General features: G+C 40.8%; 4 protein-coding genes across 5 annotated transcripts; 3 read left to right on the forward strand and 1 right to left on the reverse strand.

Moving 5' to 3' along the window:
- Positions 1 to 1,923: 1,923 nt before the first annotated feature.
- On the forward strand, positions 1,924 to 6,819 carry LOC116211615 (pyruvate dehydrogenase E1 component subunit alpha-1, mitochondrial-like). Its single transcript, XM_031546071.1, has 8 exons — positions 1,924 to 2,731; positions 2,824 to 2,903; positions 4,920 to 4,997; positions 5,148 to 5,243; positions 5,335 to 5,406; positions 5,598 to 5,651; positions 5,810 to 5,875; positions 6,431 to 6,819. Exons 1-8 carry the CDS (start codon positions 2,041 to 2,043, stop codon positions 6,473 to 6,475), a joined length of 1,182 nt encoding a protein of 393 aa, XP_031401931.1. The 5' UTR covers positions 1,924 to 2,040; the 3' UTR covers positions 6,476 to 6,819.
- A 6,814-nt stretch (positions 6,820 to 13,633) lies between these two features.
- LOC116211504 (probable galacturonosyltransferase-like 9) lies at positions 13,634 to 15,541 on the forward strand. The gene has a single exon (XM_031545932.1). The coding sequence runs from the start codon at positions 14,098 to 14,100 to the stop codon at positions 15,244 to 15,246; it is 1,149 nt and encodes a 382-aa protein (XP_031401792.1). The 5' UTR covers positions 13,634 to 14,097; the 3' UTR covers positions 15,247 to 15,541.
- Positions 15,542 to 19,054: 3,513 nt separating this feature from the next.
- On the forward strand, positions 19,055 to 22,507 carry LOC116211503 (protein WVD2-like 7). 2 transcript variants are annotated; one of them, XM_031545930.1, is made up of 8 exons: positions 19,055 to 19,308; positions 19,473 to 20,171; positions 20,333 to 20,752; positions 20,862 to 20,926; positions 21,169 to 21,262; positions 21,360 to 21,431; positions 21,659 to 21,767; positions 21,973 to 22,507. In XM_031545930.1, exons 1-8 carry the CDS (start codon positions 19,201 to 19,203, stop codon positions 21,987 to 21,989), a joined length of 1,584 nt encoding a protein of 527 aa, XP_031401790.1. In that variant the 5' UTR covers positions 19,055 to 19,200; the 3' UTR covers positions 21,990 to 22,507. The 2 variants fall into 2 exon arrangements, with proteins under 2 accessions (XP_031401790.1, XP_031401791.1); XM_031545931.1 differs by having other exon boundaries at positions 19,152 to 19,308; positions 19,446 to 20,171.
- Positions 22,508 to 22,720: 213 nt separating this feature from the next.
- On the reverse strand, positions 22,721 to 25,496 carry LOC116211502 (formin-like protein 8). The gene is made up of 2 exons (XM_031545929.1): positions 24,235 to 25,496; positions 22,721 to 24,145 (listed from the first exon to the last, which is right to left on the reverse strand). Exons 1-2 carry the CDS (start codon positions 25,269 to 25,271, stop codon positions 22,849 to 22,851), a joined length of 2,334 nt encoding a protein of 777 aa, XP_031401789.1. The 5' UTR covers positions 25,272 to 25,496; the 3' UTR covers positions 22,721 to 22,848.
- Between the last annotated feature and the right edge of the window lie 323 nt (positions 25,497 to 25,819).

Below are 25,819 nucleotides of genomic sequence, written 5' to 3' on the forward strand. Positions count from 1 at the left end.
TTTAGCTTCAATAAATACATATGTGCAAATTAAAAACCGCATTGAGAAAATTCATTTTTTTTAACCCTACAAAAAAAAACTTACATGAAGACCACACATTGAAGGAGAATACAAATTAATGAATTATCATTTTTAAAAAATGGAAATCATCAATTTTAAAAAATGAAAATGTTTTGCAAATTTCCGTAGATTATTTAGTGTAAAAATATAGAAGTTAGTCATTTTTATTTATAATTGTTCCATTTTTAAGATTTTCATGAAGCTGTGTGTGTGTGTGTGTATATATATATATTACGTATGTTCAATTAGTTCATAAAATGATACTTATTCATTCACATTAAATATACAAAGAAGTATTTTGAAACAACATAAAATGAATATAAATAATTCTTTTTCTTCCGGACAATCCATATGCAAAAAACTTCAAAGTAAAATCATTTTATATTTAACTAATAATGATTGTTAATTATATTTTTTTATCATAAGTACATACATCCGATGAGTTTTTTGAATAATTTTGAATAACAATTCAAATTTTTATCATAGAATTAACATCCATATTTTATAGTAATTTAATGTCATTTTTTACAATACCTGGCATTATAAATGAAAAAATGAAAAACTTTTTATTATAGAAATAGTGCTAAAATTCAATATCCGTGTCACACGGGTCCATTGCACTAATGAGAGCAATATGAAATGATAATAAATCATGAAATTGGCCCTTTGGGCCTGGGCCACCTGGTCTTTTCAGCCTTTGCCAGGGCCCTTTCCCATAGTTGCCATCTTGTCATGGACTTGGATTGGAGTCATGACTATAAATAACTACATTAATATTTACCAAATATAAATAAGTAAATAAATAAATATATAACTACGTTAATTAATGGTGCCAAACCTAACATACTTTAGCTTTAACAAATTGACTGATCGAATAGCACAGTAGTGCACCTCTCGTCTGGTGACCAAGAGGTCTCAGGTTCGATACCCAATGGGACTACCCGTGCCCCTTTCTTAGATATTTATGATTTCAATTTCAATGTACTAGGCTTATGGGCCTCCCTTATAACCGAAAAAAAAATTGACTAATTGAATGAAAAAAAAAAGGCAATGCATAAATAAATAAATAAATCCTCATAAGGAAAAGAAATTAGTCAAATGAAAAAAGCTACGAATTCTGATGAATCATATGTTGGACGATGTTGAACCTTAGCAAGAAAACTCGAGTACTTCTCACGTGGTGTACCGACCTGTCCAATTCCATGGCTATAAGCAGTTACTTGTAAGGAAAAATAAAGTTCATAATTCTGAATGCAATTTAGCATCGTTCTAAATACAAATGAGAAAGGAATAAGATTTCTTCTATATGAGAAATTTTTAATTCCTTCTAAATCTTCATATTACAAAACGGATTATCGACTGCACGAGGTTCAACAAACCCGATATCGGAGGGCGTATGGACTCTCTCCTATTTTATTCCACTCGTGCGCTAACATGCGTGTCCATTGTCCTACCACCCCCAACAAAAATCCGCCGCAGTACAATCCTTGAAATTTCATTGGCTATCATATACTATTACTAACGACAAGGCTTGTCATTTTCAGTACATTTATTTTTATTTATTTATTGGTAAAAAAAGAAAAAAGAAAAGAAAGAAAAGGGAAAAAAAAATGGAAAGAGAAATATCCCCCGATCAGTCAGCCATTCAGATTCCCACCCACCCCGGCAGTCAGCTCCACCTACAAGCCTAGACCATGCTCCCGGTCCACGGAGCACCATTGGAATGAGAGAGGCATGGGCCCCACGGGACCATGAGTTCAAGGTGTATGCTCCGGGCGCATATTACACTTCCCTGTTTTCCAGTAGTCGGCGGAGTCGTCGTTGTCCCCCCCCCCCCCCCCCCCCCCCCCCTCCCTCCCTTCCTTCTGTACCAAAGGCCAACCAAACAGAGAAGCATTCAAAGATCCATCCATCCGCCATTTCTCTTCCTCGCCTCACCTCTCTCTCCTTCCGGCAACACCCCCTCCCTCGCCGTGGAAAATGGCTCTCTCGCGCTTGTCCTCCTCGTCCAGGCGCCTAGATCTCCTCACCAGTCCCCTCGCCGCCGCCCTCGCCCGCCGCCCGATCTCCACTGACACGACCCCGATCACTGTCGAGACATCGGTCCCCTTCTCCGCCCACAAGTGCGAGGGGCCGTCCCGCTCCGTCGAGACCACCCCGCAGGAGCTCATTTCCTTCTTCCGGGACATGGCCTTGATGCGCCGGATGGAGATCGCAGCAGACTCCCTCTACAAGGCCAAGCTGATCCGGGGCTTCTGCCACCTCTACGACGGCCAGGAGGCAGTCGCCGTCGGGATGGAGGCCGCCATCACCAAGAAGGACTGCATCATCACGGCCTACCGTGACCACTGCATCTTCCTCGAACGCGGTGGCACCCTGCTGGAGGTCTTTGCGGAGCTCATGGGCCGCCGGGCGGGCTGCTCCAAGGGCAAAGGTGGCTCGATGCATTTCTACAAGAAGGACTCTGGGTTCTATGGCGGTCACGGTATTGTGGGAGCTCAGGTTCCGCTCGGCTGTGGGTTGGCCTTTGCGCAGAAGTACTCCAAGGATGAGAACGTGACCTTCACTCTGTACGGTGATGGAGCTGCCAATCAGGGGCAACTTTTCGAGGCGCTTAACATTTCCTGCCTTTTGGAACTCCCCGCCATTCTGGTCTGCGAGAATAACCACTGTGAGTGTGTAGCTTTTTTGTTTGTTTATATGTCTCTGAATAGTCCTGGAAACGGTCGATTGAATTGGCTTGCTGTTTGTGGTTTCATGTAGATGGTATGGGAACAGCCGAGTGGAGAGCCGCAAAGAGCCCTGCATACTACAAGCGTGGGGATTATGCCCCGGGATTGAAGGTAACCTTGACTTCAATTGGGTTCCTTTCAACTGAATGCTCCATTTCTTGCTTTGCTTGTTTTGTTCCTTATGGTGATGGTTGCTCATCCCATCAAGTTTGTTACTTTGATGATGCATTTTGGTTTCTTTCTTGACTGAAGTATCTGAATGTTGGAGTCCTGGGAGTTGGATAATTCAAAGTCATGTGGAAGGTTGTCTTTCAAGGGACAGTCAATTAACACTTCCAATCCAGTCATAAGCAGTCATATTTTCTGCCTGTTTTCATTGGGCTGTTAGTGCACACGTTTTGTTAGAGGCATACACTGTATAAACAAGCGGCTGAATGGTCCTCCCACTGGAGTGGAGTTGAGTTAGACTTATAGAATTTTCATCATTGACTGTTCAGCATAACTCAGGTGGTTGTAGGTTGACAATGCTAGTTCTCTTTTGTATTTGGATTTATTGAGCTCTGATGCTGTAACTCTGGAATTTCTTCCTGTTAAGTGGGAATGCTGTAGAGCACCTTGTTCACTGCACAAACATTACTTGGATAACTTTTTGGATGGAGAGAGGTGGCATATGTAGATTGACTAGTATTACTGGGACATCAAAATACACAGATGAATTTCTTTCTTTTTCATCAGAGGGCTTATTCCAGGCATGATAACTGGTTAACAATTTGTCTTACTTCATGTTCTAATCCTACATAAGGTCAGGCCTTATAGATGACTCTGAAGCTTAGGTGAGGTGTATCTCGGCTATTGCTATGGTCATTCCAATCCTTATAAATGTCTTTCAAATAGAACTTGTTCAATTACTCAGTCTCTGGTTTACATGTATACTTCATTATAGTGTCTGCTCACACATTTCTGAACTTGGCAGTTGTGTGCAATTTCTCTTTAGGCATCCAATTTCCTCGGTATTTTTATTTGTGATGCCTGACATGGCATTCACATGTGCCTGTCTAATCTGCTGCTAAATTTCTATTTTCAAAGAAGTTTGCTACTGTCCTAACAAAATTGCTGATCAATGATAGAGAACAATCATGACCTCATGTTTCGTTGCATTTTAGCTTCATAGTTGTGGTTGTCTTAATTGATGACAATCTATCAAATATGGAATCACCTTCTTCACATGCATAAACTATTCAAATTTCAAATTGTGACAGTTGCTTGGATTTAAACTGTTTGAGGTGCAACATTATGTACTTATTCAATAGTTGTTTCTGTATAAGATAGTGGGAAGAGCTCCCTTTTGAGTGTAAGATTTTTTGCTGGACTGGAAGTTCCCTAGGCATTTTTGTCTTCTCTCATCATGATATTGTGTTTGTCACTTCTAGGAAGGTGATTATTCTGCAGTGTGGATGTGAAGGACACTAACAATTGGGGCTTCACGGACCTTATCAATTTTTTTTTTCTTTTATATATGGTTGACTACGTCTGAAGAGCTGTTTACATTTCCCGCTGATTCTGGCACTGAGAATTAATTAAAACGCAGCTATTATAGGATGTCTATAGCCAGACTTTATGAGAGTTTTCATTTTGGAAGGCTGATTACCAACTTGAAACTTGGCTAACATTTACAAGTAAATTTCTGTTTGATATCAAGTATTTATGCACTGAAGGGAATTGGATTGTAGCTATTAGGGAATGTCTGTAGCTGATTTTATTGATTGTTTCCTTTTGGAGTCTATATTACCTCTAGGAGAGCTGGTTAGTCTAAACAGCCTTCTTTATTTTTTAATTATATTGGTTTTTTAGGCACTGATGACTATTGGATATTGGCATTGTGCAATGTGTTTGCCCAAATTGATTGTTTCAAGTTCTCAAGTTACTGGCTTCCTCCTTTTCCATGCGAACAAAATCCTTCCTAATTATGTTTCACTTGAAATTTTTGGCAAGTTGTCTCACTGTTTACTCCTTGGTTAATAGTGGCTAGTACTGATGGAAGTTGAGCGATAATCTGCTACTGGCCATAATTTATGCATTATGAGGTTGTCAAGTATTGTATGGTTCTGATCATGAATGTTTTCACAGGTTGATGGTATGGATGCCTTTGCGGTGAAACAGGCTTGCAAATTTGCCAAGGAGCATGCTTTGAAGAATGGTCCCATCGTGAGTTTATTTATTCCATTCTTTGGACATAGCTTGGTGATTCTGGTTCCAGAATATGAGCACAGATGTTCTGTTGTTGCTGTTTGTGTTCTGGACGCATCTCTTATTCTTTCTGAAACTTATTCTTTGATAACTCCCTGGTGTTATCAGATTCTTGAGATGGACACATATAGGTACCACGGTCACTCTATGTCAGATCCTGGGAGCACCTACCGAACTCGTGATGAGATTAGTGGTGTGAGACAGGTCAGTCCATTGTTTCAGATGGAGCATGGAGATTGATTTGGCTTTTTTTTTTGAACTTTCTAAAGTTTTATCTTGTTGGTTTGCTTCCTAGGAGCGCGATCCGATTGAAAGAATTAGAAAGCTGATATTGGGTCTCGATCTAGCTACTGAAAAAGAGTTAAAGGTACCATATATTGTTTACTACCATGTGCTATCCGGTGAATGATTGCTTTTTTCAAATTTTATCCATATGAATTTGCAGAAGTTTTGTCATTTCATCAAAAATTTTCATTTGTTCCTACCTTCAGTGTTCTATGCGTGCGTGCATGTGTGTGTGTGCGTGGCTGATGAGCGCCAATTTTTATCCCTTTCCAGGATATGGAAAAGGAAGTGAGGAAAGAGGTTGATGAAGCCATTGCTCAAGCTAAGGTAAGACACTTGTAGCAGTTTCTTATATATATTATAAAGTTGTTTTTTTCCTTAATGTGATACGCTATTTGACACTAGGATAGTATGTACTGTTGCTTTCCGAGATACTGCTATTGGGGCTCATTCATTCTCATACTGTACTTCTTACCCTTCTTCAGGAGAGTCCAAATCCAGATCCTTCTGAACTGTTCACAAATGTATATGCAAAGGGATATGGAGTTGAGGTATGATAAATTCATAGATAAAGTCAATATGATTGGTTTTTTGGTTCCATTTAATTGATCTTCACCATCACACTGCCTAATTGTTAACTGATTTGGTCTTTGGTGTCTTCTTTTCTTTGCCACTAACTACCTGGACTTGAGTAATGAATTAGATAGTTCTTCCTAAATCTTCCCTTCTGGGGCCATGCCATCTTCTTTTACACGAATCAGTACCTTGATCAGTTCTGTGGTAGAAAGGGATATGCCAAATTGCGAACTGCAGGAAAGAAAAGGGTGGCTGCAAAATGATAGCCGCTACCAAGATGTGTTGTTTCTTTCAACTCTAGCAAAAATATATACGAGTTTATAAAAGAAGAGTAGGATTGACGGTAAAATTGACTTGTCCACTAGAACCTTGTGCGAAAACGATTTAGAATATGGATTGCTACCTAATGAGTTTCAGTTCACTTCTAGTTCAATAGTTGAGGCACTCGGAGTACAGAGATCTTCCAAGTATGAATGGCATGCTTGATAGTGGCTTGTCGGATTGATTCCTTGTCTGATGTTTGGATGCAGGCCTTCGGAGCAGACAGGAAAGAGGTGAGAGCTGCGCTTCCATAGATCAAAACTGAAACGTGAACTAACATGGGCGCTCCTCTATTTCCTCCGGCATTCGGAGGAGCCAAATCAATAAAAGGTTTTCCGTCGATTCAATATAGATTGCCAGTCATCTCGTGGTTACCTGCCCTTCGCAAGTTGTGCATCATTTTTTGATGCTTCGAGCACATTCCTTTCTGTCTTCTTCCCTTATCACTTGATTGGGACCCAACAACTGCATGATTTACTCATGTTTTGAAAGCTCCAAGGTTTCTTGTGAGGATATTTAGATGATCGATCAAAAGAAGTTTACCCAAGTGATCTGAAGTATCCATGGACCATTGCCAGACGGTTCACTCGGGCACTCACATGATATGTGTATCTGTCCCATTGATCTGCTGCGAACCGGGGATTATTTCGCTACAAACATTTGAGTCCTGCTAGCGGTGAATAGGATGGAAAGAAAGATAATTGTAAGGGAATGGGCAGAGTGGTAAATTACGAAAGTCAATTAGTCACGCGCGTCAAATAGAGAGGCAAAGGGTTAGATCACCGCTTGTTTCACGGGGGATAGGAGGGACAGGCGCCTCTCTTGTCTAATATCACGGGGGTACTATAGAGTTCCATCTTTTTCAAATTGACATCCATTAAATTCGGGCTTGTATTTCACATGAAATCGTAGGTAAGTTTGATCGTTACGTCAAGTTCCAAATTCCGCCCCGATTTAATTATTAGGAGGGCCATCTCGACTCGATTTCTATCTGACCATAGGTGATTTGGCAGTCTCAACGCACAACTTGAAAGAATCCAACCGAGAAAGATCTGCTTCAATTTCTAAACCAGATTGAAAGGAAAACATGGAAATTACTATCATCTTTCTTGCATGAGATCCGAAATGCGAAATTTCTCTCTATGGCAATGTAAGTTTAGTACGATATGTTAGATTGTATGATTTATGGATATTTAAAAATTTTATAAAGATAATTATTAAGGAAAGGCGCCAACAAGAAAAAGACAAATTCATTTGGTTCACCTGGCAAAAGTGGCAAGTTCTAGCAGCGGCAGGGCAGGGCAGGGCAGCATAAATTGTAGAGAAAAAAGTGGTGCCAGGACAAAAAAATCACCGTCCGACAGAACACTATTTATGTGTCTTTTTTCAGTTTTTTTCCAATTTTTTTCTCTCTTTTTTTTAAATATATAAAAGAGAAAATCTGAAAAATGTGTCAGTGTCACTCTCATTCATTATAATTATTATTATTAAAAAAAGAAAGAAAGATGAAAATTACAATCCAATTGCATCAGAGTATCCAATGCCCTTGGCAGAGCACAGTACACCTACTGCCCACCTTCCTACTCACTGAATATTCTCAATCATCGCTAAATGCCACGTTCTTATTTCTCAATTATCTTAATTTTGTTGTCCACCTGCTTAATTAGCTTGAATTGACAATCATATTAATAATTTCACATATTTGTTTTGCTTTTTTGGTCACACAAAAAAAAAAAAAAGAGCACAGATCAACGAAAACATGATAATTTGCAACTGCTCTCTAACCTCCATGAACACTCATTACTTCTCCTTTTATTTTTTATTTTTTTTTAGATTACAAAATCTTATCAGCCTGTTAGATCATACTAATCATTTAAATTATTATTTTTGCTTATTTAGAAAGGGAAGATCAAAATATTCATATCCATTTTCTATTTTTCTATATTTTGGAGGAAGCATGCAAGAATTTTGTCGTAATTTATGCCATTTCAACTAATTCCATCACTCGCCAGCCACCTGTGTTTGTAATTAAAGCACACTCATATCTATATATTTACATATGCATAATATATGTATGTATGTATATGTAAATATGCAACTTGCAGCAATGCCAGATGAACTAGACACTTGTGTGTGTGTCTATATATATATATATATATATATATATATATAAAATTGTGTGTGTATAATTGTATATATTGACCAACTAATCATATGAGAGTTGTCCAATTATAGCCCTTTGACCTATAATCAATTTACTTGCTAATATTTATTTTAGAGGAAATTGAGTCGTCCATATTTTTGTGTAAAAAAACGTATCCCGTACATTCTTGAAATTTCTAGCAATAATAGAAATTTATTGATATTCTATACATTTTGTCAATCCACAACCCGAGCTCGCAATAAGATATAGTATGGTAAGGTTTAATTTCAATAGAATGTTTGAACACCAAAAAGTATGTTATTGACTCGATTTTTCACTCGGTATCAATACGTTAATGTTCGAGCATGTCTTACCGTAGTGGTGGAGTAATTTTCCCCGTATAATCGAACTTAAGATCCTTTTCATAATCGATATAAAATGTGTGATCTTGCAAATTTTCATATCTTGAAGATTTTATTTTATTTAGGTCCTTGTTGAAAAAGGTCCAATATCATTGTCGGAGAGGGACCATGACGCAGAAAGCATAAAGCCCTAACACCCAATTTTTCTTCTTCTTTTTCTTTTTTTTAAGGAATAAATTAGTATTTTAATTTTTAGTTGAATCAATATTTAAAAAAAATGAAAGAACGATATGATGTCGGAACTTTAAAAAGCCTATCGACTTATATTAAAAGGAAAGTCTCCTGCCAAACGAGGTCTTGAAAAACTAATTATAAATGCTTTTTTTTTTCCTTCAATCTTCGAGTTCGGTGCCAACTTCGGTTGGCACAAAGAACATTTATATATCTATATCAGAAAAAATTACATTTATATACGAAGTTAACTCGATATGGGGGGTTGGTGTTGCTCAATCTCGACGTCTAAAGAATACCAAGAAGATATCAGCTCAATTGTTTGACAATGAAGAAATTTAAGCACTTATACGTCACGGGTTTGATTCGTTCAGTAGTAAAACCTTATTGAAATGTAAATAAAGGACCTTTCACTTTCACTTCTCTTTTGAACATAGTGCAGATAAAGATATGAAACATGAACTAGAAATGGGACAAGCGATATAAACTAATTAATTAATTTTTGGGTTGATTTATGGTGCGTTTGATTTTAGAGTTAAAAGTAAATTTAATTTTGATTTTGATTGTGGAAAATGACAAATGAGATGATATTATAAATTTAACTTGGAAAACGTGTATTTTTTATTGTGTAGTGTATTGAGTTAAAATTAAAATTATAATTCTAAAATTAAATTTACAAATCAAACGGGCCTTACAATCTGTACAATATGTATTTCATAATTAATAGGGCGTTCTTGCCACTTGTGTAAATGCAAATGGGCAGAAAGGAAAATATGGGTTGCCACGTAAGCGGTAGGGGGGAGCACGTGGTCACATGGGGATGAGCAAGCCAATGAGGTGTCAGTGTCAGAAGCAACACAGTAGCGAATCGCAGCCGTCCACATCCATCACAGCTGTTCCCTCACCCTTCCCTAACTGGCATTTCCCATTTCTTTTGTTTTTCTTTTGATGAGTTTAAAGAAAAAATCACTATTGGACGCAAAATTATTATTATTATTTTTTTAAAAGTCATTTAATCCAATTTCTAGTTTTCTGAAATTTATTATTATTATTATTATATTGTTATAGCAAAAATCTAAAGAGAGATCTCACTGAGTAGGGGAGATTCTTTCTAGTAACATCCAGAAGATCGAATTTCTGTGAGATTGCCATTGACAAGGCCAACTGTTAAGACATATTGTCACATATGGAAAAATTTTAAAAGAAATCAACGGGTTTATTAAGTGATTGAGTGTCATAATCTATCAGCTCGAGCTTTTGGCTCAATAGTTTATAGGCCCAGCGAAATTTTATGCGGTATCAGAGCGGTTTACGCTTTTCGCGCACATGTGTAGGATCATACCATGCCGTATTCGGTTTCGAGGCAGTTAAGAGTGCGTCTCATGTTAGTTAGCCTCAAGAATGTCCCAATTCAGTTCCAATGTAGTCAAAGGTGCATCTCTAGTTAAGCCCGAGCGTGGAGTTCGAGGCTAATTTGGTATTTGTCCCTCATCACCCGAGCATGAAAGATTGATACTCGGCTCAAGCATGTGGTCAGCTGTTGAGGGCGGATGTTTAAGGGCACGTAGCACGTGGCACGCGCTAACCACACGTTGCCATGTGAAGGCAGGTGTTGAGATATATTGTCCTACACGAAAAAATTGAGAAAAAACCACTAGCTTATATAAGATTTGGGTCAAATAACCTATCAGCTTAAACTTTTAATTTACAGGTGGGCTTAAGTCCGCATAGGTCCAAATGTGAATTTCATAATATCATAGCGAGTTATACTTTCACGCGTTCGTTTGGCTCACACTACGCAAAATCTAGTTTTGAGACAACCAAATTGCGCACCATCTTAGTCTGGCCCAAATGTGACCTCGTTATCAATTAACCCTCTCCTCTTGCCTGAGGTGCAAGAAGAAGTCCACTTCGTGATTAGGTCCCGAGCACGAAAGTCCAATATTGGCTTGTAGTCAGTTCTTGAGGGCGGATGTTCAAGTCCATGTAGCACATGTAGGTGAAACATCAAAGTCACACGTTGCCATGTGAGGACGAGTGTTGAAACATATTGTCTCACACGGAAAAATTAAACAAAAATCAACAGGTTTATAAAGTGATTGGGTACTATAATATATTAGTTCGAGCTTTTGAGTTGGAGATGTGTTAAATAGCTTATAGGCCCAGTGGTTACACTACAATTAATTTGAAAAATTTTATGGTATCATCGGTACCTCTGCTTAACAATTGTCGGAGCACTCCAATAAGAGAGAAAGTTATAGAGAGGAGGTTGATCCAACGGCTAGAGGTGCGAAAGCAACCGTGTTTTGGAGCTAATAAAGACCCATTAGACGTATGAGAAAGATGGAGTTGACAAATCAACTCGTATCATTGAGATTGATGTTCCAACGTGTCTGATTAGAGTGACAATTTAGGAAAACATAAACCCAAAAATTAAACATTTAGTTAATTAATGATGACATTAAGAAACCTTCTCATTCAAGGCAACCCATTCACATATAAAGGCGTATCACAGTGAGTTTGATCAATTCAAGGTTGAAGGGGTCAATTTTCATAAATTGACCTCGCGCGTCTCTTATAAATATACACTCTTGGGAACCAAGCAAGCTTCTTTGATTTCCCATCAATTTAGGGATCAAATGTAACGCTATTCCTCGCGGGCATTAGTAAAATCGAGTAAAACTATGTGATAACCTGCACGTTATATGTAGGCAAGTTATTTATTTCTAATTCATGAAACACTTGTACTCTTGTAAGGATCAATAATTGCGATTCATCGATCTATTTATTCGTTGTTTGTCGCCATGAAATAAATTATAAAGAGGGCAAGGAACTTTCCTGTATGATTATAATTAGTACTTATTGATAGCAAGGAGCTCTCGTATCCTATTTTAATTAGTACCGAATCAACAAAAAACGGAAATGATATTGGAATAATCGGAGCCTCCACTTTGATTCTAAGGAACCGATGAACACACAACCCAAGTGACAACTACCAATTAGCTATAGCACAAAAGCATATACACATATTATTATTATGCCCATAATGCTTTGCTTTGTATTCACACACACTCAATTCCTAAGACATGTAAATGTCAACCGCAAATCCACATGGCGGAACGTCCGAGAAGTTATTCCATCCCCATTCTTGCAATAATTCGTACATTGTATTTGTCTTAATCATCTAGTTTTGTATCATGAGAATTGCTATTTTCATCCAATTCGGAACTGCCGAATATCGGGCTCTTCATGAGATCCATAGCCGCTAGTAAAATATGGCTACAATATCTCGAACCGTTTTATTCGATAGTAAATTACCAAAAATCATTATAATGTATGCTCATTGAGCGTACACCATGAGATCGTAGATAGTCACGGTATATGCAGATTTCCATTTAATTTTTTAGGCATAAAATTTATAGAGGAGAGCAAAAGAGCGAAGATTCCAAGAAAAAGGGCTTATTCCTTGCTTGCCAGCGGTTTCCACTAAAGCATACCGGCTGCCAGTTTTATTTTTCCTTTATTATTATTTTTTTTTGTAAAAGTGTTCTTTTCCTTCTTGCCATTACTCTAACCGTACTCCACATAAATAATAATAATAACAAAAATAATTTGAAGTCACGAGTAAGTCAGTCTATTGGATGATATCGGCTTGATTTTAGGCATGAGATACTTCGAGTGAGTTTTGAACTCTCGCGGTACAAGTAAAGTTTGTACACATTGAGTGTGGTTTGCTAATTATACTCGCACTATCTATATATCTATATATAATATATAAAAACGGAAGAGCGCACTGTTGATCGAGATTCATGCATTTGGCATATATTGATATTATATTTAATGGATGTTAGAAATATGTATAGTTAATTTGCATGTATTAATGTATAATTAAAAAACTGAAAAATATAAAATTTCCTCAATAATCGAAAAGAAGTATTCAATATTCAAATTCAGTAAACTGAATTCACTATAACTGCTTGATACTTAATAATATTCACTTGCTTTTATTCAATATACTTTTCTTTTATATATACATCTCTACCTAATAACTCCACTTTTCATAAGTATTTATACATATTATAGAATTACAATCTCTCTATAAATATATTATTTACTTTATATGTCTATAGCATGTATTTGTTTATTGCCATTATTATTTTATTTATTTGACTGTCTTTTCATCTATATTCATCTATAAGTTATATATATTTATAAATCAATAAAACAGATAAAAAATATTATGGTCCGTTTGGATTGAGAGTTAAAAAACTTTAATTTTAACTTTAACTGTAACTCAACACACTACATAATAAAAATATACATTTCCCAAGTTAAAAATTTTAACTTTAACTTTAACTCAACACACTACACAACAAAAACACACGTTTCCCAAGTCAAATTTATAATCTCATATCATTTGTCCTTTTCTACAATTAAAAACCAAAATTAAAATCAAAATTACTTTAACTCTGAAACCAAAAGCACCATTAATGTCCTCGTAGGAAAATAAAATAACAAACTGATTATGTTATTATTCACAGTGTACAGATCATTCCAGTTAATACACCAAACAAAAAACTGAAATAAAAAATATATGAAAAAGATAAAAGAAGCACAACTTCTTACATAAAAAAATACACATATTTTAATACCCAATAAATTCACCATGTTCTTGTGTCATCCCCATAACCAGAAAACCGCGTCTCCCTCTCTCCCTCTCTCCCCTCTCTGCTCTCTCCAGAGAGCGAGCGAGCGAGCGAGCGAGAAGAGCCTCATCAAACTATTCCGCGGGTTGATTTTTGATGGCGGAATAGTAAGAGAAACCGTGTTTTTTTTTTTGCTATGGTATTCGTCTGTGTTTGCTTGCCCATTATTCATTGACCCTTCTCCTTCTTCTTCTTCTTCTTCTTCATCTTCCTTCTTCTTCCATTAAAGCCTATAGAACCAACCTTCCCATCAGAAAACGAACAATCTGTCAATGCTCTGCCTCTCATATAGCCTTCTTCTTTAATCGGAACCAGCCCAAATCCTCCCCCTTCTCCTCCATTAACGCAACCTTCGCCTTCCCCTGCACAGCCCCCAACAGCAACCGCTCCCTTTTCTGATAACGGAAGAACCCATCACTGCAACTGAAACCGCCATGACCCGAAACCCCGTCGTGCTGTTCCTCATCCCCCTCCTTGTCTTGCCGTCGCTCTGCCTTGCCATTCGCCCCCTACAGGCCAGGGATGGTGGGGCTGACCCGGGGTTCCGTTACGCCGAGGCCCCCGGGTACCGCAACGGCGCGGAGTGCCCTGGACTGTCGTCCTCGTCGGCGGCGGGAGGCCGGGAGTTGGAGGTGGTGTCGTACTGCGACCCTTCCCTGGTCCACATCGCGATGACCCTTGACTCCGAGTATCTCCGGGGGTCGATCGCCGCCGTCCACTCGGTTCTCCGCCACGCTTCCTGCCCGGAGAACATATTCTTCCACTTCATCGCGGCGGAGTTCGACCCTGCCAGCCCCCGGGACCTGTCCCGGCTGGTCCGGTCCACCTTTCCGTCGCTCAACTTCAAGGTGTACATCTTCAGGGAGGACGCCGTCATCAACCTCATCTCCTCCTCGATACGCCACGCGCTCGAGAACCCGTTGAACTACGCGCGCAACTACCTCGGTGACATCCTCGACCCCTGCGTTGACCGCGTCATTTACCTCGACTCCGACGTCGTCGTCGTTGACGATGTCAGGAAGCTCTGGGACACCAGCCTCTCCGGCGGCCGCGTCATCGGCGCTCCCGAGTACTGCCACGCCAACTTCACCAAGTACTTCACCGACAACTTCTGGTCCGACCCTGTCCTCTCCCGGGTCTTCGGGTCCCGCAGCCCCTGCTACTTCAACACCGGCGTCATGGTCATGGACCTCGTCCGGTGGCGCGACGGCAACTTCCGAAAGCGGATCGAGAACTGGATGGAGGTCCAGAAGAGGAAGCGGATCTACGACCTTGGGTCCCTCCCGCCGTTCCTGCTGGTTTTCGCCGGGAATGTGGAGCCGATCGACCACCGGTGGAACCAGCACGGGCTCGGCGGGGACAATGTGAAGGGCAGCTGCCGGTCTCTCCACCCGGGCCCCGTCAGCCTGCTCCACTGGAGCGGCAAGGGGAAGCCGTGGGTCCGCCTCGACTCGAGGAAGCCCTGCCCGCTCGACTTCCTCTGGGAGCCCTATGACCTATACAAGCCGGTGAGAACTCTGCCCAGGGATCGCACCGCCCACATATCCTCGGCATGGATCGGGTACTCGAGCTACCTGTTGTGATTGAAGTATTTCGGTCCGGCGATCGGACAAATGGCCGTGAATCCATGATTAGAATTTCATTACATTGATCAGATTCTTTGATAGGTCTGTACAGATTGAGAGAGAGGGGGGGGGGGGGGGGAAGATTCATTCATGAAATTGATTCACTTTGTTTCTTATAGATTTTAGATTTCTTCAGATTCGATATCGAATTGTCGAGTTCCGATTTCTTGGAACAATTTTGAGCCTTTGTAACATTGCAGCACATTGTCATTGAGGAAACAAGCAAGAATAACAATTGCAGTTCTTCTTCCTATGTTCACTGAACATTCTTAATTTCATCATCATCATCATCATCATCATCATCATATTTTTAAGACTGCGAGGCGTTCTCAACCTAGCGATCGAGACTAATCCATTCATCCATGTTCTTGTATCGGTTTGATATTAGTCGTAACGTGATTTTAGTGAGTTTGTCAACCGCGACACTTATCTCGTTATTTTTATTTGGTATGGTATGGGTAATGAATGATTGTGGTTATGGTGCTTTTTGGGTAGGTGAAGGCTCATCAATGGGTGACAGTTGTGTGTTTTCATGGCCTTCGTTTCTGCTTTTGGATTTTTAGCCTTTTTTATTCAAAATATAATTTTGAAAGGCAGACATTTACTTAGCTAGCATTGGTTGGATCTCATTAAAAGGCTAAGACGATGCTCATGAGCTTTTTGTCTTATTTTATTACTTAAAAAAAAAATATTTTTCCTGATGTCTATCGCCTGGTGTCCGGCGACCTAATGAGCTCTTACTAATTAGTAATTAGGATCGAGCGTGATTGGTCTTTTAAGAGATAAAGCTCACCTAGTTCTTTTTCTCTGTACTCAAATCCTAAATAATATTTAAGAAAAGTAACGTAAAAAAATTAATGTATTATTACTTGGGTTTTAGTAATTTCTTCGGAGGAGCGGAGGAGGGAAGAGGAGTCACGGGGCGGGGGAGGCCTGAGATTCTGGCACGTGGCCTCTTGTCAATTTTTCGACCAGCTCGGGCCCTACTGAGAAGCTGCCCTATTCAATTTAACGACGTGTATAGACTAGACGTGGTCAATCGATAATTTTTCTTTTTTAATATGAAAAAACACCATATAATTTCGGCGAATATTCCAGCTCAAATTAGACAGAAAATATCAGTTTACGAGCGATTTCCTGCATTTTTCCTACTCGAATAACGACTGATGGATCTTCCGGATAAAAAAAATGGAGGAGCGGATCGATTTTGCGATAGGATTGTCACAAAGTATGATGCAGTACAATATTCGATCAGAAAGTTATTAGGGATTTACTTAACAGTAGTTAATCTTGAACCAAAATGAATAAGTTGAGACTCGTGGCACATCTCTAAGCCAGAATAACACGATTTACGGGTTTTCCCTGCAAATCCAATCGTAGATATGAGAATGTCTGGATGTTAATCTTTCAAATTTTTTATTTCGCTGAAAAAACTGTAGATGTCTGAATATATACTCTTATATCAGACAAAAAAATTGTCCGAAGAAGTCCCTAATTAATGAATAAATCCAGCTTTTGCCACAGCAGAGAACGTGCACAATTGTTTGTGCCAAGGGAAAAAAAAATAAAATCAATTTTCATGTCTTGAAGTATCTCTTGAGCTAATCAATTAGCATTAGTGTACTATATAAATAAATGGATAGCAGTGGCAACTTGGGTATAAGATAGTAAAATTATCTCTTATATGTTCACATGCCCCATTGATATTATTGCCGAAAATGTCGATTAAGTACTGAAATAATATAATTAGAGGGTTTGAGACAGGATTTTGAGGTAATCACTTTAAGATTCCCAGCATGCAATTGGACTTCGCCGGACTTCACGAGAAATGCTGCCTCGATTAGAACACGGGGAATTATTATTATTTTTCTTACAAGCTGTAAAATAAAATTACTTTTTTTTTTCTGATTAAATGTCTGATTTTTAATTTGGACCGTTTTAGTAATTAATTTAATCATTGACTGTCCCTTTCTGGAATAAGTAGGGCATGGAAGATTTGGACGCATACGCCCACTTGCCGCATGACCCCATAGTGTTGTCGTGCCGACAATGTGCGCATCAAACTTTTTGAAGTCGTCCATTTATTTTAGGCCAAGTTTTGAACCACCTGGGTCAGCACATAGCAAGTCTTGATGACATCATATACGTGGGTTGGTGTATCAGAGTGCGGTTTCGGTTAATATTCGGGGTTAGTTCCGCTTCCCAATGAAAAGAGAGAACGCGAAAGTCGTCTTATGAGGGCGCGTAATGCATCGACTTTAATTCTATTATATCTACATCAAAATTGACTCCTATAATGCCATACGCAGTTCACACGGGAGTTTAATAGGGTTTGAAGTCGTTAGTATGTGGATTTTGTTTACAATAGTCTATCGCTGTGCTCTTAACCGCGTAGCTTATTCTGACACGGCACGACAACTCGATCGGCGGGAACCTCGGCAAAGGTTTGGGTCTGGACGGTGATAAATGGTAATAACTTGGGCCGAGGATGCGTCTCCCCTGAATTGGGCCTTTCATGGGGTTGGGTCAGGCCTCAGTAAAATAAGAAACTTGCGGCCCAATACATATGAATGGACCCGATGTGAACACATACCTTAAGTTGTCACAGGGAAGTCTTGTGTGCGTCCAGTGAGAAAATAGTACATTCATTCCTATAGCACCCTACATGAAATAGACATGAAATTAGAAAAAAGGAACAATCAACTAGGTCTGGGGGCCACTTTAATAACAGAATAACATGGTGATCTTACATGGATTTGATGTATTAACTTATAAACTTTGCAGAGGCAAAATTGGAGGAATCTTCATGTCATCTATTCACTTCAATCGTCCATGTACATATACTGTAACGCAGCAAAAGACTTCACAAAAATAATATATATCTATTTCCCTAAGATAAGAATACAAAATGAGCAACTATCCAGGCTAATTAATTTACATGGTAGCTTTACATAATATACACCATCCCGACAAATATGACAATGTAACTAGATTGTAGATCAAGTGAAAACATCTATTCTAATTAATATACAACTGATCTTGGCCCGAAGGGATGCTAAACTTACGTCGTATAGGCCGGGAACTCTATCACAGTGTAAGTGATTTCCCAATTATCCTAAAGTAACAGACTATTGATCCCAAGGGAAATAGGATGTAGAACAACAAATGAGACCAAGACCAAACCGGGCCCAACAGTTCAATCACGGGCTACACAAAGTGTCTGAAGCAGATGGGCATCATTCAATGAAGGAACCGTTCCCATCTAACCCCCTGCCTGTCTCCATTCATCTCTCTCATCTCCCTTTCCTCTTCGATTACATTTACTTCTGCAATCAAAGCCTGGACTGTTGTGATTGATTGACTCTCCAGTAGGTGTAGCCAATGCAGAGAAAATTAACTAAAAAAAAAACCTCATTTTGATGTCTTCATATGGTTACAAGTCCACATTGTTCCGCTGTCAAAGCTTCTGAAGTCAGGCAACTAACCGCATTTTTCTATTTCTGCTCATTGCCCATCAACAGTGGGATGGTAACATTAACATTAAAGAAAAAAAGGGGCAAACTTTGTTTGGGACTGTAATTGAAACTTTGCCTTTTCCATGATTCTCTTTCCCCTTTTATGCGAACGGTTGCTGCCGTGCTGATTGGGCTTATCATTTTGGGAGCTTCTAAAAGTGATACAAACAGACAAAGATCTCTCTCTTTCTTTTTATTTTTTTCACTGCTGCAGGAAAAAATGGGGTATGGAGGCGGTGATGACGATACGATAGTAAAAATACAAGCTTTGGAAGGAATGCCGTAACCGAACACATGCCCATGTCAGACCATAGATGCCATCTTTCACTGTCTTCCTGATTAGCCTCTTCTTGGCCTCAGTCATGAAGGTACTACTGTACTCCAGTTGACCGATGGAATGCCCCAGCTAAGTTTCACACTAGGGGAGGTCTTCAGTCTTCAGTCTTCAGTCTTCATCTTCGCACAGCTTGAGACTGGTGCTGTCTGTGGCTCTGTGGAAATTAAGGTAAACCCAATTATCCTTCAGATCTCTATGGCTCTGGGTTCTGTTGTTGTTATTCAATCAGTATGTAGACTATGAATGGGCAGATTTGTAGCTTGGCTTCCTTCTCTGTGGCTGCTGAATCTTAATGTAGAAACTAGAAAGTATGTTTTGTATTTTCGTGTTAGATGGGAGAGACAGCTGCTTCTGGTGCTGCACTTGAGGTCTCGGTTTCGTTCGGTAGGTTCGAGAATGATTCCCTCTCTTGGGAGAAATGGTCAACTTTCTCGCCAAACAAGTACTTGGAAGAAGTCGAGAAGTGTGCAACCCCTGGATCTGTTGCTGAGAAGAAAGCCTACTTCGAGGCTCATTATAGGAAGATTGCTGCCCGGAAGGCCGAGCAGATGGAACAGGAGAAGCAGGTGCAAAGTGGACTTTGCAGATCTGATGCTGACCAGGGTCAAGGAGATCTTGTTAGGAACGCCGGTGACGCTGATTACGAGGTCGATAGGCCTGCAGAACTGAATTTTGATAGAGGAATGGAGCAAGAGCATTTTGATAGAGCAATGGAGCAAGAGATGGAGCCAAATGAGGATGATCTGATCACGATCGAGTGTAATAGCTTCTCAGCAGAACCTGAAAGAGTGCAAGAAGAACCACGAAGAAGTGAAGATAAAACCAACTATGAATCAGAAGATGAAAATGTAAAGAAGGAAGTTCAAGAACGGGAAGTCATGCCTCCGGCTACTATTACTTCTGCTGAGTCTCAAAGTCAACTTCAAGAAGATGCAAGTCAACGTCAGGAAAATACCAATATTGAGATGGAAAGCAATGCAGTCCTTCAAGAGGAAAATGCACAGTTGAATCCCCCAAGGAATACTCAAAAGGTTCTTTTTTTTTTCCTTTCCTATTTTGTTTTTTGGGCCAAATACTTGAAAGGCTATGTTGTTTATGGTGTCTGGACGAATTCCTGATGGTTTGTTCACATGTTTTGAAGATCTAATTCTCGGACATTTTGCTCATTGCTTAATTCTCGTCCACGGTACAGAATATTAAAGCGAGCAAGGAGAGGGACGCACCAAAGATAAGGAAGAAACCAACGTCGCCATTGCTGAAATCGCCACAAATCACCACACCTAAAGTGTCGAAGCCAATCTCAGTTTCCTCTACAGCCTCTACTTTATGTTCTTCCACAAGGTTGAGGACTGTTCAGTCCACACCAAGGAGTAAGAACCTGAACACACCTTCCACGGACAGCAGCAAGAAAGTGGCTCCTAAATCTTTGCACATGTCTGCTAGCCCAAGACCTGCAAATTCTCCAGCATCTGCTCCTACCTCAACCAGGAAATCTTTTATCATGGAAAGCATGGGCGATAAGGACATTGTTAAGAGAGCATTTAAGATGTTTCAGAGCAATGTTGGGAAAGTGGATCCTCCTGTTGATGAAAAATCTCCAGTGTCCAAACAGGTTATTCTAACGGTTTTCTTTAAGGGTGGAGAGTGGCTTTCTGTGTCTCTTGGGATTAAAGTTTTATCCTTTACATATGTTTCTAATGGCTGCTATCTTACTTGGGCAGGTGCCTTCCAGGAGGACTGAGCTAAGCACTTCCCATTCTGTTGTTGCCCGAAAAGAAAATGGAGGGTAAAGTTCATGGCCTGCTACAACAATAGATAACCATGGGAGAAGTCCTTGTTTAATGCTTTTGCGCATGGCTGAATTGCAAAAAATTGAGAGTTTTTGAAAAGCGTGCCTCATGTTAAGAAAGTTACCTTCCAATGAACAAAGTTGGTGCATAAGGTGTTGAACTCTTTGAGTTAAACTTAATGAGGTGGGAACAAGGAAGAGGATTAAATTTTATTGTCTCGGTTTGTTTTCTCTGACAGAGCAAGAGCAGGATCTGCGGTGCAAAGAGGTACCAAGGCTGCGCCAACTTCCTTTGGGTTTAGGAGTAATGAAAAGCCAAGAGAGGTTCCACAAGTATGAAGCTTCCTCTTGTAGTATGCAGAAGATCATATGGTTATTAATCTATCAGCAATTCAGCATACATTAATAATATTGATGTTATCTGCTTCAGCCTGTGAAGAAGTTGCAGAAGAAACCTAATGCCAAAGCGCGAGAGCAAACAAACATCCACTTGAAAGCAAAGGTGCACATTTGAACTTCATCCACTGACATTAGAAACGATTGCTTCCTAACAAGTCCCCTTTTGACAGTACCGAATACTAAAACCTGTCCTGCCTTAGTTTTTTTTTCCCTCGTGATTCTTCGTCTGGCCTACCACTGATAGTTTCTTTCAATTTTGGGTATTTGAAAAATTTACGTAGTCTCTAGTTGTGTATATCTTATGTAAATGGAAATTTCGGTATATTTTAGGAGGAAAAGGAGGCAGAGATTAAAACAATAAGACAGGGTCGCGACGTCAAAGCAGCATCTGCACTAGCTTCTGAGCAAAAGAGTAAATTGAAGAGCAACCTTGATAAAGGTAACAATGCATCCCTATAGTTTTTCCTTTTGTTAGTTGTATTGGTCTATGCTAAAACAAGTCTAACCATTTATATAAACGTATCTGTTCCGCTGTAGATAAAAGCTCGTTTTGTTAGAGGGATTTGGCTCCTTTGATAATCGCGCTTTTCGATGTTTACGCATTTATATTACGATAGTATAGTTAACCTATATGACTGTTGCAGGACGGTTCCAAGGCTGAAATGCATTGCTCATTCTAACGCCCTTGGGAATAAAATATGCCGAATTCTCATTGAACCTGAGTTGTAGCAGGGAGGTGCTTAATATGGACACCTAACTCATACAGAGAGATGTTTGTCTATGGGGTTACTCTCCAGAATGGGCTCAGTTCATAATCACAGTCTAGAGATGGCTTCAAGAATTCATTTGTCAAGTGCAGAGGATACGTCCCAATGTAATCGTCAGTTTTGTCTCGATAATGTGCGGGTGTGAGATTTAGGTAGAACCTGGTATTTGTCATTGTTCTCTGGTCGAAGTTCTTCTCGTTAGACAGACTAGGAATTAAAGAGGAAGTCAACTTTTGTAGGAAGATATTGCAAATTCCATCACTTAGGGCTAGAGGTTTGTATGTATTATCATGAAAGTGTATGGTATCGATGGAAATAAATTTCAGAAAACATGTATGGTAATGTCAGAATCGAGACTGTACATTTAATCCCACTCATTGTGCGCATAATACAATGTACTATCACCTAGAAAGTTCTTCCTTTCCTTCAATTTTCTGCAAATTTTATCAGAAGTTTCATACTATTGCTAACCGGAAATGCTGTTAATAGAAAGTGTAAACCAACGCGGAACCTTAATCTTAACCGGGATGTAGCTTGTTTGCTTGCGGAGACTGAATAAGTTCGGAATAGGTTCGAAAATCTTGTTTGACACCTGGAAATTTGATGCAAGAAAAAAAGGTATATGGAACACCAAATTCGAAAGTCTGATATACATTTCCAATGAAAGTTGAAAAAGAATGTCATGCAATTAAAGAATCACTCACTGTATAGCGCCTATGAACATAACGGCTTCTCTTGTGTACAGAAACCAATTCAGGAATCACTATCCGAATCGTTAGATTTATTATCCGATAAGAAATTTGGTGGCAACTTTGGGAATCTCATTGTTTTCCTGGTTGAATCAGGCGAGGGAGACACTCCGGTGGCCATTGCAGGCTTCTTCTTCTGCGCATCCCGAGCGATCTCAACGCAGACCTGATCGACCATACCAAGAAAGTCTCTTATTATGATGAATAGTCTGATCGGGTTTGATCCCTTCTCCTTGGAAGCCCCTGCTTGGTAATATTCTGCTGTCGACTTCACGAGCTCGATGGCTCTTGCCTGGTCTTTTCTTAAAGAAGCTATCTCTGCTTCCGCTGATTCGAGGAATCCTTTCATTTCCCTCGCAAACCCCCCTTCATCTTCCTTACACCGAGAGACCAGGTCCCGAATCTCTGAGACCCGCGATGCAAGGGCACCACACAAGCCTGTAAAACTCTCATAGTCAATAGCCGCTGCTTTCTTCACATTTGAGAACTCGGCAGTTAAGCCTCCTACCACGGGCAATCCCAGCATTATATATTCCTTCTCCTTGTCCTCTTTCAATGTAGGATCCTCTGAGTTTACACCACTGAGGCTGCCTGAACGGCTCAGGCTCCGGGCCCGATTTATGGCACATCGTCTACCCTCTGATCGGACTACTTCCGCCACCACGAAGTGAAGCAGCGTAGTCTTTCCATCTGTGCTCTTAACATCGGAGAGTTTCTTCAGGGCACTGAGGTTAAAACCTTGGGCGTTACCTCGGGAAGTTCCGGCATTCATTCGGTTTCCAGCCTTTAGGATGGCTTCCAAAAGCTTCATGAAGAGGCCTCGTGTTCGAAGCTCCTTACAACTGAGCTCCACGGTCTGTATGGATTCTCTCACCTGATTGATCTCGGCCTCGTAGTTCAGCTTAAAGAGCATAGCACTGAATCGGGTGAAAGCTGATGGAATGGCTTTAAGGATGTGAAAGAGGAAGGACTCTGCATCAGCAAGCCTCGTGGGGTCCCCGTCAAACGCGAGGATCTGCAACTCCTCTTCCCTTGTCGGGGTGATCTTGTCGAGCTTCTCGAGGGTGTCTGAGTTCAGGCCCCGGCCTTCAGTGAGAGCGTCAAGGATATCCTTCCGGGAAACAGACAGAGATTTCAAGACAATTGCGATGTTCTGTGACTTTCTGGTGTTGAGGATGAAGATTTGTCCCGATCGGCCTGGGCTGAGGTTCCCAGGGCTGGACGAGTTCTTGTTCCCTTGTGGAGATTTCCGGTTGGTTGCGACGTACCCGAAGAGCGCTTCCATGAGATCATCATCAACCCTGCGGAGTTCATAGAAGAAAATCATCGTAAAAAATCGGAATGTATATCGAATAAGAGTTGGTAGGATGAATTCCGGGAACGTTCTTACTTAAAGGAGCCGCCCTCAATCTTGTTCCACACCATGGGATTGCCCTGCTCAACGTTGACTTTATCCCAATGCAATGGCTTCAGTTTGACCTGATCAGATCCTCCTTCCCCGGATGAAGATCCTTGGGCTTTGCCGGCAGCAATCTTCGGGACCGGTGGGGGCGGCAGTTTTAGGGATGAGGCCGAGCCACCGGCCTTTGGTGGCTGCACTGGCAGAGGCGGTGGCTCTGGGATTTTAGTCTGTCCTGTTATAGGTGGAGGAGGAGGCGGTGGCGGTGGGGGTGGTGGCTTGGGAGTATTACTGGCTGGAATGGCTGCTATGGTGGCTGTCTCCGGAGGTGTTGGTGGCGGCATTGCGGGCAGCTGAAGGCTGGGTTGCGGCCGAGCCGGTGATGGATTCTGTTCAGAAGTTGAAGACTTCCCCCTGAGCAGAGGAACTTGCTGAATCCTCCGAACGAGGCCTTCTTCCGATTCTTGTTCCTGTCCATCTCTCGAATCCCCGATGACAACCTCCAATTTCTTGAAGCTGTTCCTTTGCCTCGGGCTCCTGCCCTTGCTCCCCTGAAGCTTCCTCCAGTAGAGCACATCGAGCCCATTTTCGTCCACGATCAGCCCCTTCAAGTTGCCATCGAACCTCGTGACCTCGTCTCGGGAGACCGTAGGCAACCCCCCGTCGGGCCTTGGGCCGCCCTCGCCCTTCCTGCGCCGGGACATGGACCGCCTCCTGAGCATGAAGAAGAACAGAGCCGAGACGACCACGGTGCTCGCCGCCGTGATAGCGACAGCCTTGGCTATAGTCTTGTTGGAGCCAGATGAGGTTTCCACCGGCGGAGGAGGTGGAGACGGCGGCTGCAGCGGGGGTGAGGGAGGAGGAGGAGGAGGAGGAGGAGGAGGGAAGAAGGGATAAGTGGTTTCAATGTTCTGAGGGGGATTGGATTGGGAGTTGATGAGCCAAACAGAGGTGGAAAGGGAAAGCAGAGTCCAGAGGGAGAAGATGAGGAAAGAAGACGACCTTGTTTGGATGATCATGAAGGCCATGAATCCCTCCTGACAGAGGGAATTAGAATCTGCAGACAGACAAACGGATTGATTATCGAGGATGAGCAAAAAAAACAAATAACCTCCGTTTTTGTCAACTGTGTTCCTTATTTTTTTACAAACTGTGAAGAGGCTGAATCCTAAGTTGTCGTGTGTATATGCGGGTGTTTGCTCTTTGGGGTTTGGTGGCAGCTGACAGTTTCAAAGGAGCAGTTAGCTTCCCGGGCTTTCTTACGGCTGCATGCCATGCACCCTCACCATCTCATCTCCAATTTACTTTATCTAATATGATCCACATCACGCGTCGATATGCGAAATTTCCCGGCGTCGAATTTTTACCAGTTCTTTCCATGTTATAATACATAATACGTCAGCGCCATAGGCTTATCCAATATTAGATTACATCGGGAAAACTTGCTCGGGTAAGCTATGGTTTTTAATTGCTTAAGTCCTATTGCCGTGGCTATCTAAGTTCGGAAATGTGAGAAAACATTTGTTTATGTTATGGCTGCATCGATGAATGGCATTAAGCCGTGTCGAGACTCGGT

The sequence above is a fragment of the Punica granatum genome, chromosome 6 (assembly GCF_007655135.1).
Source record: "Punica granatum isolate Tunisia-2019 chromosome 6, ASM765513v2, whole genome shotgun sequence".
NCBI lineage: Eukaryota > Viridiplantae > Streptophyta > Magnoliopsida > Myrtales > Lythraceae > Punica > Punica granatum.